This window comes from Ceratosolen solmsi, unplaced genomic scaffold, assembly GCF_000503995.2.
Source record: "Ceratosolen solmsi marchali unplaced genomic scaffold, CerSol_1.0 scaffold93, whole genome shotgun sequence".
Lineage (NCBI taxonomy): Eukaryota > Metazoa > Arthropoda > Insecta > Hymenoptera > Agaonidae > Ceratosolen > Ceratosolen solmsi.
The window spans coordinates 232,044-252,586 of record NW_011948453.1 but is presented as its reverse complement, the minus strand read 5'-3'; the positions used below and the strand labels follow the sequence as shown (position 1 = coordinate 252,586).

The 20,543-nt window shown below is 20.5% G+C and overlaps 2 protein-coding genes across 3 annotated transcripts; both read right to left on the bottom strand.

The window, feature by feature from the left end:
• Positions 1-10,651: 10,651 nt before the first annotated feature.
• Positions 10,652-12,373, bottom strand: LOC105366685 (uncharacterized). Its single transcript, XM_011505207.1, has 3 exons — positions 12,001-12,373; positions 10,838-11,012; positions 10,652-10,757 (listed from the first exon to the last, which is right to left on the bottom strand). The coding sequence occupies exons 1-3, from the start codon at positions 12,262-12,264 to the stop codon at positions 10,672-10,674; spliced, it is 525 nt and encodes a 174-aa protein (XP_011503509.1). The 5' UTR covers positions 12,265-12,373; the 3' UTR covers positions 10,652-10,671.
• Positions 12,374-14,456: 2,083 nt separating this feature from the next.
• Positions 14,457-15,612, bottom strand: LOC105366684 (glycine-rich RNA-binding protein 2-like). 2 transcript variants are annotated; one of them, XM_011505205.1, is made up of 3 exons: positions 15,536-15,612; positions 14,862-14,985; positions 14,457-14,807 (listed from the first exon to the last, which is right to left on the bottom strand). In XM_011505205.1, exons 1-3 carry the CDS (start codon positions 15,548-15,550, stop codon positions 14,602-14,604), a joined length of 345 nt encoding a protein of 114 aa, XP_011503507.1. In that variant the 5' UTR covers positions 15,551-15,612; the 3' UTR covers positions 14,457-14,601. The 2 variants fall into 2 exon arrangements, with proteins under 2 accessions (XP_011503507.1, XP_011503508.1); XM_011505206.1 differs by having other exon boundaries at positions 14,883-14,985.
• Between the last annotated feature and the right edge of the window lie 4,931 nt (positions 15,613-20,543).

Here is a 20,543-nt window from a genome sequence, read left to right as displayed (position 1 = left end):
AAAATAATTATCAAACACATGTTATTGTTAAATTTATTCAATCGCGATATTCTTATATACACCTAAAATTGTTTACAACATCTTGAAATACTTTAGATCACTCCAAAATACTTGCTTAAGTATTTTATAGGTTACCTGCGTCGACAAAGGTGTCGGCGCGCATGAATTACAAGAATCTTTTTATAGGTTAGAATAAGAACATACTTTGTTCGGTTCATATTTCGCCGAAATTTCAGCATTAGGGCACCATTGAATAAAAAAGCACTCAATCTTTCAATATTGTAATACAGTTTAAGTAAACTTCGACAAATCGAAATAAAAAAATTCATGCACGAACCGCAATGACGACAACGACGATGAAAGTATAGGACTAACTTGTGCGCACGCTAGACATAAAAAATAAATATGTATTTCTCCTTAATGTTCACACCCATTCAATTACAAAAAATGCAAACAAAAGCTAAGAGCTTCTCAAGTAATAAGCATTTCTTTTGACACTTTTTTTTATTTTTGCTTGCGAAATTTAATTATCAAAGCATTATTTGTTAACACTACTCTTTATATACCGAAGATGCGGTATCGTTGCAAAAATACAGTTCCGCCATATTTGCACCGAGAGGTGCAAAAGCAAATATGCAAACAATATGGCCGGCTAAATGGATGCACAAATCATTGCACGTATCTTATGTGCTATAAGAATGGACTATTTAAATAATTTAAATTATATTACTAGCAACATTTGTTTTCATCTAAACTAGTAATATTAATGTGTTTGTACACAAATTATATATACCTATATATAATAGTATTATAAATAAACTATATATATAAACAATTCAAATAAAAAATTTATTATCCATTTTTTTAATTCTCCAGTTTTATTTATTTATCTTTGATACGCAAATCTTTATTGTATTAATTTAAAGTAAGATGAAATAACATCAAATTTCAATTAAAACACATTTATTATCAATGTAATTTAAATATATCAGAACCACGTACAATATAAACAAAAACATTTTCAGTATCACCAGATCAAATTTGATATACAATTATGTATTCATCAAAATAAAATTTTTTTGTATTATAAATTATATCAATTCATTTTCAAGTAAAAATTTTTTTTAATAATTTTAATAGTTTTAGTCTGTTCGCCACGTAAACCAAAACTCTGATATTGAATTAATTAAATTGAATTCTTTAAATACTTTACCTTTAAATAATAAACTATATAAAAAATTTCAAAATTAATTTGAATGCTAATTTTTAAAAAGAATAATACTATATCTATATGTAATCAATCAGTTTGATTTCGTATATTTATGTTACTTTTTAAATAATATAATGATTTTTAGTATTTTGTAACTTAATTCTATAAATAATTATAATCTGTAATAACATAATATCAAAATAAGAAAACTTTTAAATAGAATCGAAATTATAAAGTTTACAACGATTCGCAAATAAATAAAAATTATATAGAATATTGAATTTCCCAATACATTCGATTATAATTTTAATATATTATTTAATATAATTTATGTTTGTACTAAATGTGAATAACATGATCTTCAACAATATCACCATTAAAATGTATCATTAATATGTATCATATCATTAAATTAAAAGCTCTAATAGTTTATTTTAAGTTAACGTACTAAAATGTAAGTTACACTTATAATACAATGACAAAATCAATGACAAAATATTATAAGAGAATTATAATAATTAATACATCGATTATATTAATACCATTATTGTAGTAATTTGTAGTGAAATTAATAATGGGATTTTTATTTTAACAAAAAATTGTAAAGAAATTTTTAGAGGCTTCATTTATAATTTTAAAATTTAAATTTTATTAAGTGACGAAACGAAAGCCGCCATACCTACTCGTATTTTTTCTTTTTAATATCGACTTAGACAACACGATAAATATTATAGAACTCTGCAAAGAAATATCATTATTGGAACCTATGCTATTGATTGTCCTAAAATGATTATGGAATAATGAACCTTGAGGTCACTGACGAAATCTTAAAGAAAGTACTTTCTTTACATCATATAAAAATATTAAAAGAGATTAATAATTATAATAGAATAATGTTGAAATTAATATAGATAAATGTACATACAAAATTTTAATCTAATATTTAGTTCTAAATTCTATTACTGTATCTATTTCAAATTTTAATAACATTTTAAAACAATATTGTGCTTATAATAAAGTTATTAATATTAATATTAACTTGAATTACAAAATATTTTTACAAATTTACAACACTTTAATTGCAAATTTTATAAATTGTAAATTTACATTAAAATATTAAAAATATATTTTTAATTTCAATCATATTTAAAAAAATTTTTTTTAATTCCATGTTCATTTCTTTATATAAATGTACAATAAAACAAGGATAAGGGAATTATAAGTTAACACCCATTTGTATTATAATATATATTTCCTTCAAACATATAAGATCAAAGAAAGAAAGGGGTTTATCTATTGCCTAATTCTTTTATTGTTCTTTTTATTTGTTCTGTGCATCAAATAAGACACATTATAACGTCTTACATTGAATTTTTAATATATTATTTAAAAAGGTATTTAATTTAGATTTTAAGTTTGAGTAGCTATAATTGTATAAATTCAAATAAAATATTAAATCACTTTTATTTTTACTTCATCGTATAATAATTTATAAAATAAATAAAATTTAGCAATTGCATTCCATTTCATACAAAATAAACATTTTTCTATTAAAATTTAAAAATAATTCAAAAGTAAAATTATAAATGTCATATATTTTATTACACTTGGAATTTTTCCTATTGTTAAATGAACAAATGTAATATTTAAAATACATATTGTTTTCAATGTAATAGAATATATTATATGTCATTTTTCTTAACTAGTTAAATTAAAAAAATTTGCATTGTTTCTGTTTTTAAACCATTGTATTGTTTATTAATTATTGATAATGTATTAGTTTAATAAATTGAATCTAGATATATATACATATATATGTATGTACATGTAGGTACATGTATGTACATGTATGTACATATATAGATTTCAATGACTATTATAGATATTACGATATTTATTAAGAGTTATATTTATCGATAGTTTATGCGATATACTAACAATATATCATAACACCATTATATGAAAAAAGAATTTTGTCAATTGGTTTTATAAATTGTCAATTGATGCATAAACTCATATTCTCTAAATACATTTTACCTATTTTGAAAATGTTATCTAGAAATGTTTAAGTTTATTTTAAATGTTATAGATTCATCATTCGATAAGCTAACATCAGATTTTATCTAAAATTAAAAAATTATATGCAATAAATAATAATATGTTTTAACGATTTAAAAATGCTTTTTAGTAAGTTTACAATTAAGTTGTATTCTATATTAATTAGCCAAAACTAAATTGCACTATAATAATTAGAATTTGTGTAATATTTTTTTTTAGTAATACAATAATTACACAGATAATTTGTCTAACTGATTTTCTTTTATAAAGGCTTGTAACCATTACCCGAGGGAAGAAACATATTACGGCTATATGTATTCTACAGAAACTAATAACAGTATAAGAAAAATCTCTGATACTGAAAATTGAAAATATTGAAAAAATGAAAAAATTGAAAATATTGAAAAAATGAAAAAATTGAAAATATGAAATACTATTAATTATAATTAAAAACAATATAACTAATCAATTTTTTATATACAATGATTTAATAAATCCACAATATTATTTTTGAATTATATGTAATCTTGAACGAATAGAAAGATTCTAAAGACTATATATATCGCTGATTATATATGTGTTGGTGTTTATATAGTTTTTCTATAATAAAAAAAAACAACATAGATTAAAAATTAAAACGCTTAATAGTATGAATTATGGTTGTAATAATGAAACGTGTAACAAAAATCAGTTCACAAATTAGACTTGATGAATACCATGATAAAAATCACAAAAAGTACGTTACAATATTTAAATGTCTTTCCATTATCATATTGCATAACTTTAAGTTAGTAGATTAAAGTAGAGTAGATTAAAAAAATTATACAATACAACATTTTTTTATAATAAAATAAATACATTTCTTTTATTTATGTGACATTATACTATTAATATATTATTTAATTTACAATTGCTGTAAATGAAGCTATAAGCTTATAAGCTTTCTATGCAAGAGCTTTATTGTAAAATGAAATTATCTGAATTGTTAATTGAATTTATATTGTTTGTTTAACTTGTATTTCGTTTAGTTCCGTTTTAATAGAGAAAGTTTGTCGATCATTTAAATCTCCATAAAAATTGTAAATTCATAATCGTACAAACTATATTATGTGTACCCAGTCTTCGCTTAAATTTCCAGCTTTTACACCGTCATTTTACAATTATTATATATTATTATATATTTAATATTCAAATATCTATATTTATGGTATAATTAATAAGTAAAATATATTATCGGTTTTAGTTGAAACAATCGAATGAGTTTTATTAATTATTAAAATACACTAATAAAAATTTAATAATATTTTTAATTTGATTTCATACTTAAATATGTATATTATCAATTATTAATTTACGTTCTATAAAAAACATTCAATGACAATAAATTTATTGTTATATTATCAAAATTGATTTAAAGCATGTTTTATATTATGTATTAATGATTAGTAAACGCAAATACAATGATCTATGCTATGGAAATACAAAACAATAACATTTTCTTGTACTTAATATACATAACACATTATTTTATATTTTATACATTCTTCCTTAAATTTAATACAATAATATCTGATTTGTATAAGAATTTTATATTGATTAATTTTTCTAAATTTCATAAGTGAAAAGAATTTTTATGATTACTATCAATTTAAATTTCCATTCAAATTTGTTTTAAAAACCAATTTTTTTATATAAATTATGGTCAACGATCTTTTTTTTCATACAACAATTATAATAATATCAATAAAAAAGATAAATACATAAGCAAAATAAAAGAAATTCAACTTCGAATTGCATGTTGCTTTTCATAATTGTCAGAACAATAATATTCACTCTAAATGTGCATATTCAATATGATATATATGTATTACAGTTTCCAATTTAGTAAACTAAGTAATACATGTGTTAATACAAAAAAAAACAATAAGATGAAATATAGCTTATGTATTTACTATTTCCCACTACTAAATTATACAAAGACAAGACCTGTTTAGTCAATTTTTAAAATCATAGTATTAATCTGTAATCAGCGTAAGGTGTAATTGACAGTATTTTATTAGATATCATTAATCATAATATTATCCAAATATATATCACGAATCAATATTATATAAATGTCTTTATGTATAAATTTACTAAGTAATAAATCATAATAGCACTAAAACCATTGATTGGGTATATTTTGAATGTTTTTATTTATTTTTGTAAATTTATATATATATATTTTTTTTTTTTCATATGATAATTATTATCTTAAAAATTTATGTAATACCTTCCTACCTTTCGTTTTTTTTTTAATAAAATTGTGTTAAAATCAGTTAGTTTTCTTATAGTAATCTAACATATAATTATTGAATTTATGTTTACATTGGAAGATAAAAAAAATTTTAAAATGAATAATTATTTATTTTGTTATTATTTTGAAAATTTTATCCAATATAAAGCTAAAACAATTTATACCAAAATGTTAAAAACAACTTAGAGGTTAGAATCTTTAAAATGTACAAGAGTAAACAAAAATTTTAAATGAATCATTAAAAATATTGTATAATTCATCATTTGAAGAAATTAATTTATATAAATTATATTCAAAGCAGATTATTAATATAATTTATTTTAACAATTATTAAACTAAAATTTAAAGGTATTAATTCAACTGTTTTTCAGTAAAAATACTAATTAATATATTTGATCATTTATGAAACAATATTCATAATTTTATTTATATATAGTTATTTTTTTTAATTATGAGTAGTAAAATAATGAACAGAATATTTAATAACTTTAATATTGATCAAAGATACTATAATAATAGTAAAATTATATTTGATGAATCTTTAGTTTTTTAATTATTAAAACATCTTTTCATCACTATGAATCTGATCAAATAATATATATAGTTATAGAAATTATATCAGTTGAAAAATCTTGAAATTCAAACATTGGATGTTGTAGGGTTCTAGGGTTGAACGTCTTTAATTAGTAGAGGATTAATTGAATTTGATTATTAAAGGAATAAATTATACAGCTTCTACAATTAATAAACCAAAACAGAAGAGCAATATATATACAATCTTTAAAATAGTGTGTAAAAGTAAAAAAATGATAGCATTGATGAATCCTTTGAATTAAGTCCACATTTACAATTGAATGCTTTGTTCAATGAATCTTCCGTTACATCTTGCTAGGTATCAGAACGGAATGAATCTATCTTCAAAACTGTATATATAACTCAAAATTATTAAACATCTAAATCATTGGTAACATTAAAAAAATAACTTTGAATCATCATAAATATGAGTTTTATGTATCGTGATAATATATTCACATTTATATAACTTCATAGAAAAAATTCAAAGATATGAATATAAAGACGATTAATTTACAGTTCAAATTTTATATTAATATGACAATATATAATGTGTAAATCATTTAGTAATGCATTCATTCTAACTAGATATCTGATTAATCTCTCAATAATTATACATTTAAATAATTAAATGAATAAAATATTTTTTTAGTAAAAATTCAAGTAAAATAAAACGAATATTTTTATTTCTATCGTAATAAAATAATGTATAATCTATTCCACAGATGAAATCAATAATTATAAAAACTGCTTTTAGTTTCTTAATATTTGAAAACAATTCTCTTGTTTGGTTAGTAAACTTTATATATCATTATAAATACATTATTACACTTTTTGCATGATCTGTAAAAGATTTAAACGGAAATATAATTAATTGTAAATGTAAAATGAATGAAATATACTTTTAAAGATTAATTTTAATTTTATTACTTTGTTTTTATTAAAAGTTTGATATTAACGTAGATATTGGACTCAACATTTTTCTGATAGAATCGAAAATATTCAAAATATATTGGTAAAGGCAAAAACTTAGATATATTTAAAAATATATACTTGAAAAATAAAAAGTTATGCTCACTAGTTTTATAAATTTTATTATAGGCGGATATGGTATAAAAAGAAATAAATATTAAATATTACTTATCAATAATCAAATATTATATTCTTTTTATTAAAAACAAAATCTTCTTCTTCTTATAGTGAACAAAATTTTTTTAAAACATCTTATTCCTAGTTTGAAAGAATAAAATATGATATTATCTTTTAAAAAATTTTTAATACAAAAAATAATGTGATTAAGAATAAATACGAAGAAAAATATATAGATGGTACGATGTAAGGCGTGTTGAATGACATTCCTGTATGCATATTTCAGTGAGTTATTTATCCCATTGAATAACAATGATTCCAGTTTATTACCTTAACATTATGGTTTACTGAAAAATATTGCGTTCCAATAATATTCTATGATAAAAAAAATATTGATGTGAATTGATGAATGACATTACCACATTGATGATTTCATCCAAATATTATCTTGATAACTAGGATTTACATATTTTTTGATGGTAGTAAAACTTTGAAATACAAGAAAATATTGTTATATATATGATAAAAGGTTAAAATTGATTGATCTCGTTCATAGGTCCAACTCAGGTTTTAATATTTTCACTCAACATAAATGTGTGTACTGTCCATTACAGACATCTATATATTTATTCTTTTTGAATGCACAGCGTATTAATATATAAAAATCGTAGAAATATATATAACTGTATATACGTTTGAGCAACATTAGTCTGCAATTTTATTATTTAATCCAATAAATAATAGCTGAAAATCTTATTACATTATAATATATATTATTATATAAAAATTATGCCAAAGATTAAATTGATTGTATATGCATAAATGTGTCACATTCTTAAATCTACAGCAAATTTTGTAAAAATATGTACAAATATAGCATTCTAGCTAATCATATATCATCTTTTGAATCACGTTTGAAAGTTATTCAATGTACTTTTTTACAGTACTGTTTACCGCACTACTTGCTTTTTCGTAAACACTTATTATTATTGACATTGAAAAAATTGTATTACATTTGCATTAAATAATGCCTGCAACTAATTGTATTCGACTAGTTACGTAATGTAATAAAATAATGTTTCTATATTTGTAAAGACACGATTCAAACTTTTCTATTCGCATATTTAAAAATTTTCTTAATTTTATAATACCCTTTAATCTAATAGATAATTTTTAATTGTTTACCTCTTTAGGAAACAGTACTTTTTATGAACAAAATATATCTTATTATTGCTATAATATTTATTGTTTATAATCCTCAATTACTTATAGAATATATAGAAAAATTTAGAAATTCTATCATACTTAGATGCTGTTACCGATGATTTGCATTATAAAAAAAAACAATTATTTATAACATAAAATAGTAAATAATGTATATTTCTTCATTCATATTTAATTAGCTTCGTGTTAATGCATCATTATTTATATTTTATTATTTATTGAAATGTTAGAAAAAAATTAAGTAACATACAGCAGTTTATAGCAAGATTAATACTGATTTTAAATCAGTTTTGTAAATTATGAGTATTTTGAAAATTATTGTATTCATTAAATTGAATTTTTACTTGATTATTATTTAATTATTTATAAATAAATTTGTATCAAATTGATTACTTTCATAAAGTTACTAAATTCTTAGCCATAAAAAATAATCTATTTTACTTGTAAAGAATTTTAATTGCAAAATGTTATTTTTGATTAAATTTATGAATTTGTCTTTGTAAACTAATTGATCAAAGCTTTATTAATAATATTTAAGAAAACTAAAATTTTAATTAAACTTAATTCATAACAAAACAAGAAAAATAAATATATAGGTAGGACGGTCGGTAGTGATTCGCATTATAAAATCATGTCTTCATAAAATCATACATATCTAAAAAATATTAATGGCTTCAAAGAATCTGAAAATTTTCAAACAATTATTTTAACACGAATTTTTACATATAATTTAATGTAATTGTTTAATGTCGATTTTTTTACGGAACTTTAATATATGTTTTTCTATTGTAAAAAACCTATAAATTTTTATATTTTAAATTTTTATATTTCATATAAAATACGTTTTCTTTTTAATTTAAATGTTTTTCATAATTTATAGTATTAAATTATATTTTATTTTTATTAATTTGAATATATCATACTGATGTTCCTCATATGTCATTATATTGCTTGATATTTAATAATAAATATATATATGAAAGTTAAATTATTAAATTATTACATTATCTGATTAAATTGTCAAAAATTTAATTTATAAATTTAGAATTAATGTTTTTGTACTAAAATTTTTAAAGCAATACAGAATTAAGTTATATTTATTGATTTTTATTTTATTCAATTCAAATAAAATGATAATAGTTCAGTTATAAAATTACTAAATATTTTATTATAAATATACTAAATTTAATTGTAATTATAAAATTCTTATAATTAATAATATTTAAACATATAATGCAAAATGAGGTAATCTATACATTTTTTATTTAAGTAACATTTCAATTATAATTATTTTAATATATATAATATGTTATATAAAGGCAAGTTATATATGTATAAAAATAAAATTATAAAATGCGTATCAACTTGTTCGACTTATTTCTTTCATTCGAAACTTTCGGAATTGAGATTAATTTATAGTAATTTTATACGATATTCATAATTTGAAAGTGACGGTCAAATGCTATCTATTTTGAATTAATATTGATATACATTATACAGATTATATTAATTACAGGTTTGAAATTATATTAAGAAAACCTTTTTTATATTCATTATTTAATATTTTCCAATTTTACTTCATATTTATAATATTTGATCTGTATTCTTTATATAAATACATTTCAAATTTATGTAAGTATTAAGCGACCACAATAAATGAACCATTCATCATCAGAATTCTCTTTTAGCTACTTAATACTTAAATAATATGAAAAAAACTTAATTCATCTCGTAGATCAAAAATCCTAATGACAAAACATCGTATGTAACTCTGAATTACCTCTTCTTTACAAAACAATAGACTATAGCCAGTATTATCTATATTATTTGTTATTATCGTACTTAGATAACCACAAAAAACCAATAGACAGCACTAGTACACTTAAACACTGTTCACAATACATTACAGGAATACACTTTACATAATTCAAAACTCAAATTCAAAATTCAAAGAAATATATAAGATAAATTGATACATCTGATAAACATTTAGATTAGACAATAATTTAAAATTACATTGTTATAATTTTTTTTATAAAATGCATATTTTAAATATTAAATTCAATTGTTGTAAATTAAAAAAATTATATAATTATTAATATTGAATATACATAAATTTAAGTTTTATAAAAATAATATTTTTTAAACTATTATTATTAATTGTTAATGTATTAATTAATATTAATAAATATTATGTTTTAATATGTAACTTTTAATGTTACTAATTTTGTTTAGTTTCATTATTTAATGCTTTCTTATCACCCAATCTGATATCGATAATTCCTTCGCCGTTGGTATCGTATGATTCTAAAATAATAATAAAATATTGTTGCACATTAATAAGATTTTTATAAAATTAGAAAAAAGTGTATAAATTTTAAAATTACCATCTGGATTAGGAATGGATTCTTCAGTCTGCAGAAAATTCGTCTTATTTTGAGGGTTCAAAGATACTTGACTACTTGTTGAAGGCTGTACTGTAGAAAAATTAGTCAAGTACCACTGATTTTGAGCATTATTTCCGATGTTCGGTGTTGAACTTTCTTCCGAAGCAACAATCATCTGGAAAATATTTATAAATAAAGTTGACATACCAAAATTTAAATACAATTGAATAAGTACTATTAATAAGTTGTTGACAATTATAATTATTTTAAAAATTTATAAAATATATTTTCATTACAGTACATGTATACATTTTTATAAGTATTAATGCATTATTTAAATTTATAAATATGAACAAAATATAGAAATTTACAAAATTTAAAAATATAATTTGACAATATTTTTTAATATTTTTAAAGTTTTGAAAATGAAGATCATTAAATTATCTACAATTTAAGTGATAATCTATGTAACATATGTGTGCGTGCACACGCACGCATATGTATTTGTTTGTTTGTGTGTGTATGTGTGCGTGCGCGCGCTGCTGTTTATAAATTTTTTTATAATATTAATATTATACTAATATTGATTTTATCATGTTCAAATCTTCAAAACTAATAATAATTGACATACTAATCAATATTTTTATTAATAGAGAAAATAGTTAAACATTAAGCATTCCCTTTAAATATCATTAATAAATTAATTAATTACATAATAGTTATTAACCTATTAATACTATATTCATTTAATTGGAAAAATTATTTAAGGACTTCAAGTAATTCGAAGAATTTTTTTATAATGTTTATTTTCTGTGGATATTGTTAGCTATTATAATTTTCGTATATATAATTTTATAACAGTTATAAAATATCATCCTAATGTAAATAAATATTCCAATAAAATAAAAATAATTTTTAATCAAAACTTTGTTCGCTTTTTTTTAACATTTCACATTATTAATTATTCTAAATATAAATATAAAAAAATCACGTATTCAATTGAGATTTTCTTCATGATATTTTACCTCTACATCTTTTAATAATCTACTGACATATTTGAATTATAGCATTTCTAAACAATAAAGTTTTTTATATCTAGCATTCTAATATTATATAAATAAGGTAAACAATGATCCATTATTCAAATATATCGTTCGACTCACCATATCACCAGTCTTCGGATTTTTGCAAACCCATTCTGCTTGCGACATCGAAACACCAGGAGGTAACTGAAAATTACTTTCAAATCCATTCTGCTGTTGAAACCCACGATGATTTGACTCATAATTTGGATTAAAATTCTGGCCTTGACGTTGTGGATACGGATATCCATTAAATTGTCTCCAAAATTGAGATGAACTTTCATTGGCAATATTAAACATAAGGATGACAAAACTAAGTGCATGCAGTCTCCCGATCATTAACATTGTTAAGTATGCGACTTATTAAGCATGTGCAAAAATTCTGCACTAAGTAAGCTATTGAACACACTTTATATATTCCAATGTAAGTTATGTGTAGCGTCATATAATAATTAATGATGTCGTGAAGTATGAAATGCACTTAATTTTTTCACGTAGATAAACAAAACAATACTTGATAACATAGGAAAATAAGAAATTCTATCATAGTTTAATCTTATATTTCTTATTTTGTTAAATTCACAGTTAAAAAAATATTTTCTTAAAATAAACAAAAGATTTAAGGATTAATTGTTAATTTTATTCACTGTTCTGATTATGATACAAAAATTCAATGCTGATAAAAAATGTAATTCGTAGAATAAATAACTCGATAAATGGCGCGTTGTTTTTCGAATGAAAGATAATAATAAAAAATCATTCTTATATTGATCTTAGTTATTTGTGTTTCATGCGTTATGCATCTGCATGTGTGTAAAGCAAGTGACCATGAAATTTTTCTTTTCGTATTAGATAATAGCACTGTCGATTTTATACAATTATTTGCAAATAAATAAAGAAAAACAATTTTATGTTCATGTACTTTTTAATATATTTGATTTATTGACTATTATAATAACTATTTTTTATATAAATTACATTATTACAAGATTACCTTGAATTACAAAAATTTATGAACATTCGACAATTGAAATATATATAAAATTGATTTAAAAAATTATCGGTACAGTTTTTTAACGTTTAATTTTTTGAAAATCCTAGTCATAAATAAATAAGATATTCTTAAAAATGACGTTATAAACATTTGACGTCAAACTTAATCTTATAATTTTTACTACATTACAAAAACATTATAACTTACCCAACTATATAACAATATATTTTACTTATAAAACACTTAATGTGAAGAAAAAATTATAATTTATATAATTATATAAATCATATAAAATATAATATATTTTGAAATTATAAATAATATTAGAATTATTCTTTTATAATTTCTTTATGATTATGACATTTAATAAACAGTAATAAATTTGAAATTATAGATCTCATAGAATAATTATTAAAATTATACTTGTAAAATAAATTCTAACATTATTATGAAATTCGGAAAACTATTGAATTTGGAAAAAATAGAGAATTTCTCTAAGAATAAGAGGTTATATTTGTAATGAAGTATACTTAACAGTAAAGTTATTATTTTAATAAATGTACATTGAATTCATAATAAAGTATCATTATTTAATAATGATACTTAACAAGAAGTTTTAATATGTATAATAAAAAAGATATTTATATATTATAGTTTAATAAATGAATCTAAAAATAAAAGAACGTTATTATTGTATAAAATAATTAATAAAAATTTTAATTACTATTATAGATTGTTTATGATAACAATTAGTTATATTAAAAAATAATAATATTTCTAATAAGAAAAATATTTAAAAAATACAAAATAATGCCAGTAAAATTTCCACTTTTAGCTCAAAGGATAAAATAAATATTTCTAATAACATTAAAATGAAGGTAATAAAAAAATATGAAATAATTTAAGCATTTCAATAATACTTGATATAAAAATCGGGAAAAACTATGTGAATGAATATGGTATAACATTTTTTAAAGCAGAAATAATAACTTAAAATATACACTTACGTTTTATACATGTAACCTTCACTTACAAACAATTGCACAATAAGTTATTAACATTTTGATTATTAAGGCTGTATATATTTATTTATAATATATGTTATACTCAGAAACAGAGTGACTTAAAATATTTCTAAATCTATATTGATGTATAATGTTATAAAAAACTCACCGATTTATGCAAGCTATTATTAAAAGAAAATATTGATTCTATAATTAGATATTATAAAAATTTATTTTCCATATTTACCTATCATTATTAACAATTGTCTCTCCGTTTATTTTACCTAAATGGTAAATGAAAATGAAAATCTAAATATTAATATTAAATATATTTAACGAGATATTGAACATAACAAATTGATAATGATAAAGATAATAAATAAAAATAAAAAATAATTTTTTGAATTATTATTATATTCTCATATACTTCGAAAATTTATATATATATATATATATATATATATAATATTGAAATAAGATTAAATAAGAAGAAAACTGATCGTTTTAAATAGAAATCGTATTTATTATTTTAAGGAGACGTTATAAATACAGTTTAATAAATTGAAAGTGTGATAGTATTAGCTTAAATATCTACCTTTTGAATACTACATCAAAGTGTTACAGATAATAAATTCTCCAAACAAAGATGATTCTTACATATTCATTTCCCTGTAAATATATTATCTAATAACCTCTATGACCATATCCACCTTGACCACCTCCAAATCCGCCTTGTCCACTATGTCGACTACTTTGCCTACTACCAAATCCTCCCTGCCCACCAGTATATCCTCCTTGTCCACCACCATATTCCCTTCGCCCTTCGCCGTTAGCAAAGACATTTTGTCCATTGTGACTACCATATCCTCCTTGACCACCACCATATCCTCCTATCCTCCTTGACCACCCACCACCATATCCTCCTTGACCACCACCATATCCTCCTTGACCACCACCATATCCTCCTTGACCACCACCATAGCCTCCTTGACTATCACCATATAGGTCACGCTTATATTCACTATGTTCTGCCATTACAATGGCAATGATTGCCAGAATTAAAAGTATCTGGAAAATTATTAGTCACATAATAAATTGATTGTATAAAAATAAAATGTATTATATGATTAAGAACTATAAGTTAAAAATAATTAAATTAGAAATATTTACAATAATAGGATTACAGTTTTATTCTCTAATGCCATAAATTTCATATTATATATATATATAATCCTAAGGCATATTAAAATATGTATAATATTCTAAAATAGTAAAATATAAAAATTATTCATTTATTTGATTGGTTTATACTTGACAATGTAGTCACTTAGTCAAATCTAATAAGCTAGTGAGGTAAATGAAACATAATGGGCTAAAATATTTATTATAACATTTATATTATTATAAATAAAATTTAAAAATATAGATAATTTAATTTATTTATTAATAATAATGAGAAATGCATCACGTAGTACATAATCATTATATAATTGTATACCATAGAATGAAATATATTATATTATTTATTTGATTATATATTACGTCGACAACTATGATATTGTTGCAATTATAATAATAGTAATAATAAAATTAGGTGTCAATGGCTATTTGAGCTTACCAATTTGTTTAACATGTTGGTAATCGCTGAATCGTCTGTAATTGCATGTCGAAAATATTCATCTTATATACTCACAAAATAACTATACATTGACTTAAAGGTTATTGAGATAGCCTATATTATCTACATTGATGTTATTTTTAAAATAATATTAATAGAAACAGGCTTCATACAAAAATGCATATATACATTTTTTTCGACTTGTATATACTTTTGTCAAATGAGGAAAAAAATTCATCTCCTTGGGTCAAGGTTTTTCCCGAAGAATTAGCTAATGCTATAGAAAATAAGTATGCGATAGCTATTTCCACCATTTTTCATTTTTAACTTTCAAAAAATTAAATTAAAATTGCTTATTGTATAAATATATTATATTTTAATAATAATACACATCTTATAAATTTAGAAATGTATTTTTCATAGTTGAATATTATATTTCAGTAAAATATATTCATTTGTTTAAAAATTGATGTTTTCCACAAAAATCTTCCATGTATTTTTTAAAGAATTTGGTAATTATTAAATTCTCTATCTTGAAAAAATTTTTTATAAAAAGTTAAAAATATACCTTAAATTACTATATTGTTTTTTTTTCTTGTGATTCGTTTTTAAATGTTTATAATTAAAAAAAAAAAATTCTAATCAATTTTTAAGTTCTTTACCATAAAATATATTTTATTATGGTTAATTATCTTATAACATTTATCATTTTAATTTATAATATATATATATTTTTATTAATTTTAAATATTAATTGAAAATACAATAAAAATTTCTTGACTTCTATAAAATTAAATATATAAAAAATATGCGTCACAGATGAATTCTACTTAAGCCTTACAAGAAATGAATAAAAAGCATACAGTTTTACCCACGTGTTCAGTTGTATATAATTGTGATAAATAATTATATAATTCACGCAAATATTATAAATATAAATAAACAATAATTTAAAATTCAAATAACTCAATCTATGATATATATTATGAATTGAACTAATGATAAATAGAAACACGTATAATATTTATACCATAATTTTTATTTAATTTATAAACAAAAAATTTCAATATATATAAAGAAAATAAATTATATCATTAAAATTATAATCATTTGGAAAAACAGTTAATTTGATAACTTATCGATCACAAGATATTCATTAAGTATTAAATCATTTTGTTAGTATTATATTAATTTTGATAAAGTAGATTTAATGTTTTAGGAGAATTGAAGATAATTTATTTTGTGCTTAGTTTTAGTGATAATGAATTTTTATTGAATAATATTTTAACATCAAAGACATTTGATTGAATGCTCTTATAAACTTTGTAATCTAATTTTTTTTAATTGTAATTTCATTAAATAATATGTTAGAAGATTACAACATTTACGAGAAATAAGGAACTGCAGGTTTAATTAATATATATTACTTTACTTATAAAACAATATATTAACACATACCACAATTATAATAAATTATTAGATCTTATTTTTATATATATTTGAACATTACTTAGTCTATTCATTAGAAGCAAATTTAACATATATTCCTGAAAATAATAGACAAGTAATAGACAAGTAAAATAATAGACAAGTATTTATTAGAATAAATTAATAATTTAAATTACATGAATTTAAATCCGAAAATGATAAAATAAAGTCAAATATTGTTTTGATAGTACACATTATTAAGGAAACAAATTACCCTTGTTTTTAAATAAATATGCATTAATAAATATTGATAGAAAAAGGTAATTTTTGTATTTAATTTAATAGTTATTTATTTTATTTATTTAATATATAAATATTATCTAAAGTTATAAATATTTCGATATATATCGTAAAAAAAAGTAAAATGAATAATATTTTAAGTATTAATCTAATAAAGATATATAATGAAGTAAAATACTATTAATTATAACATAATTATTTATATACTATTAATATTAATATAAGTTTAATAGTTTATCAGTATTAACATATTAATAATAGTAAAATATACTATATATTTATGATATTTAATATATATAATATTCAACAATATTATATTATAAATACGTACACCTTTTATTTATTTAATATTTTGTATAAAATATGCTTATAAGTATAAAAAAAAATGTTCTTTTATATAACCGTACCTTACCAACAATAATAATAATATTAAAATAATATGGATTGATGCAGACATTACAGTTAATAAGAAGGGAATAGTAATTAACAGATATTACCCTAAATGTGACATAATCACGTACGAGAAAGTGAACCTTTGTTCCTCATCACTTGCAAGAAATATAATAAATGTTTTAGTCATTAATATAATTAATGAGCTTAGTCTGAGTTTATAAATTATGTTTGTTTTCTTTGTTCTCTTTGATAAAGTATATTTTTATTAAATTATTATGAAATAATTTTATTAAAATTATAATAAAAAATTAGTTCGGGTATTAAACTATACGAAAATTAACGTATATTAATGCTTAAATAGTTTAATTACCTATGGTGATTACCGTATTAAATGTAAATTAATTGTTAGAGGATATAATACCTACGGGTATATTTGATTATAATAAAAATTGATTTCATGAATAATATAAACAAAAAAACGCAAATGTAAAACACGTTGCTTATATAAATGAGAAAATATTATAATAATTTAAAATAGTCTAATTGAAATTATTAATTTAATTGAATTGCTCATTGATTTAAATTTATTTAAATGTTTATAAATACATAACTAATGGCATATATATACATATATTTTTTTTAATTATTTATAATTGAGAAAGGTTACGATACTGAATTACAAATTTACATAAATTATTTGTTAAAAAAATTTCTTCGAATAAAAATTTTTTTATGAAATACAATTAGTGCTGAAGAAAAAATTTGAATCATTTATAGTTAATAAGATGCAAAATATAAATTTATACATTGTTAAGTATTACACTCTCCAAATGTATGTTCTTAAAATGTAACTCAAAGCTCAAAGCACAAAACAAATAACTAAATTGATTTAAAAAGTATTTTACAATTCAAAAGTAATTTTATCAATCTTTAATTTACAATCAATATTTAATTTAGGTATACGTCAGAGAGTAGAGGCTCATAAGTCTCAGCAGGCCGCCTGTAGGAGCTATTTAACTCACCTTTGCCCGGTTTCATCTGTGGTTTTCTCGCTAATATATATAGGCAATTTCTGAACAAAAATCTTGTCAACAATGGAGCTTTCAGTACTTAGGTATCTATGAAATTTGTTTAATTGATTGGTAGAATTAGGAAAACGTATTTTATTAATAGCGTTATTCGCGATCACTAAATCTTGAAACAATGAGAGGTTTACCCTCTTCTTTAATAACTCGTTTTGTGTTTTGTATACATCATTAAATAAGCTTGTCACCGTACCTATTAAGAACAAATAAATATTCTATAATGTTTCAAAATATAAGTAAAATTTAGAAATATAATACCTTCTCAGAAGTACATACATATACATTATTAACACCTATTTCTTGATATCAGATTAGAACTTTTTTAGATATTTATTTTTTAATATGTGATTTTAATACATAATAGATATTTTACAATTAAAATTTAAATTAATAAAATAATAAAATATACAATAATCACGTAACAGTAACTTATTAGACATATATATAATTATTTATACCTTACAAAAATTGATTTATCGAATTAATATTATTTAATAAATATGCAAATATAATCTGATTCAATATAAAAATATTTATTTATGAAATATTTTAGAATGGTTTAAAATATATAATATTATATTTAAATTTTAAAAAGAATTCACATAATTGTTCAATTACTTTATTAAATTAGATGTAAATAATAGTGAATATTTAAATTATTTAGAATTTTTATAATGTTTTAAAATTGTTTAAATTGGATCTACGATAAAATTTAAATAAAAGCATAAAATAAAGCTTATTCAAATGCCAAAAAACAAATAAAACTTTTAAAACATTTTTAAATATAGAATTTGTTCTAACATTGTATACTTATTATATATAAAAACTCTTATTTATTAATTGAAGTGAATTATTTGATGAATTTCCGTACATATTATGAGTTCTTACCAAAAAAATATGTTAACATTCTATTCACCCTTAATAGGCAGTGTATATTTTAAAAAATCCTTGGATTTTGTTGAGATCTTTCCAATTATTTTATTCAATTGAGCTTTTTTTGTACTAAAATAAGTATTGACCAGAGCAGACTTTGCGGCTTGGATTGTTGCTAGCTTCGCATATTTTGCAGCAGCCACATCTTTGAGTATTGACAACTTGGAAGTTTTTATGTTACTAACAAAATCAATTTTGGCTTTAGCAGCTGTTTTTATGTTATCAAAAAATGCTTTATTTTTCAATCCTATAGACTGCTTTAAATCTTTCATAGCACTTTTTCTGGTACTGAAAATAATGTCAGTGCCTTTTATAACTCCCGCCTTTTTATTTATAATTTTTGTTACAGGATCGATAGAATCTTTTACATTAATGCTGTAGCTGCTTACCAAACATAAAGTCTGAAATTCATGTAATTTCATAATCTGTGATTGGATTATTTATAAAACTAAATTTTATAGAAAAATAAAATTTTATATGTGGATGAAAAGAAATTAAAAATAATTACGTAATTCAAGAACGTTAAATGTCACCATCCTTTCATTATTTTAAAAATTATATTATATATTAAATTTAATTGAATTTTTATATTACGAAATAGATTCATAAATTTTCATAATCTTTTTGTTATAAATAAACTCACAAACATTAAAATTATAAAAATTATATTCATTACTTTATTAAAGATCTATTTTTAATTTAATAGCGATGAATAAATAACAAATAATTATTATTTAAAACTTTATAATGTATTTTTAATTCAATATTTTTTATAGTAATAATAAAAAAGTTGTCATAAAATCATTCCATATTACTTACCAAATAAATAAACACTATAAAATGCTTCATATTGAAAGGACTTTATATTA

Bases quoted from the DNA above. Each gene is read 5' to 3' on its own strand.
- LOC105366685 (XM_011505207.1), bottom strand. From the start codon at position 12,264: ATGTTAATGATCGGGAGACTGCATGCACTTAGTTTTGTCATCCTTATG. The intron at 11,013-12,000 runs GTGAGTCGAACG...AATATTTTCCAG, and splicing joins ATCCGAAGACTGGTGATATG to ATGATTGTTGCTTCGGAAGA. The intron at 10,758-10,837 runs GTAATTTTAAAA...TTATTATTTTAG, and splicing joins ATCCATTCCTAATCCAGATG to AATCATACGATACCAACGGC.
- LOC105366684 (XM_011505205.1), bottom strand. The intron at 14,808-14,861 runs GAGGATATGGTG...CAAGGAGGATAG, and splicing joins AGGATATGGTGGTGGTCAAG to GAGGATATGGTGGTGGTCAA.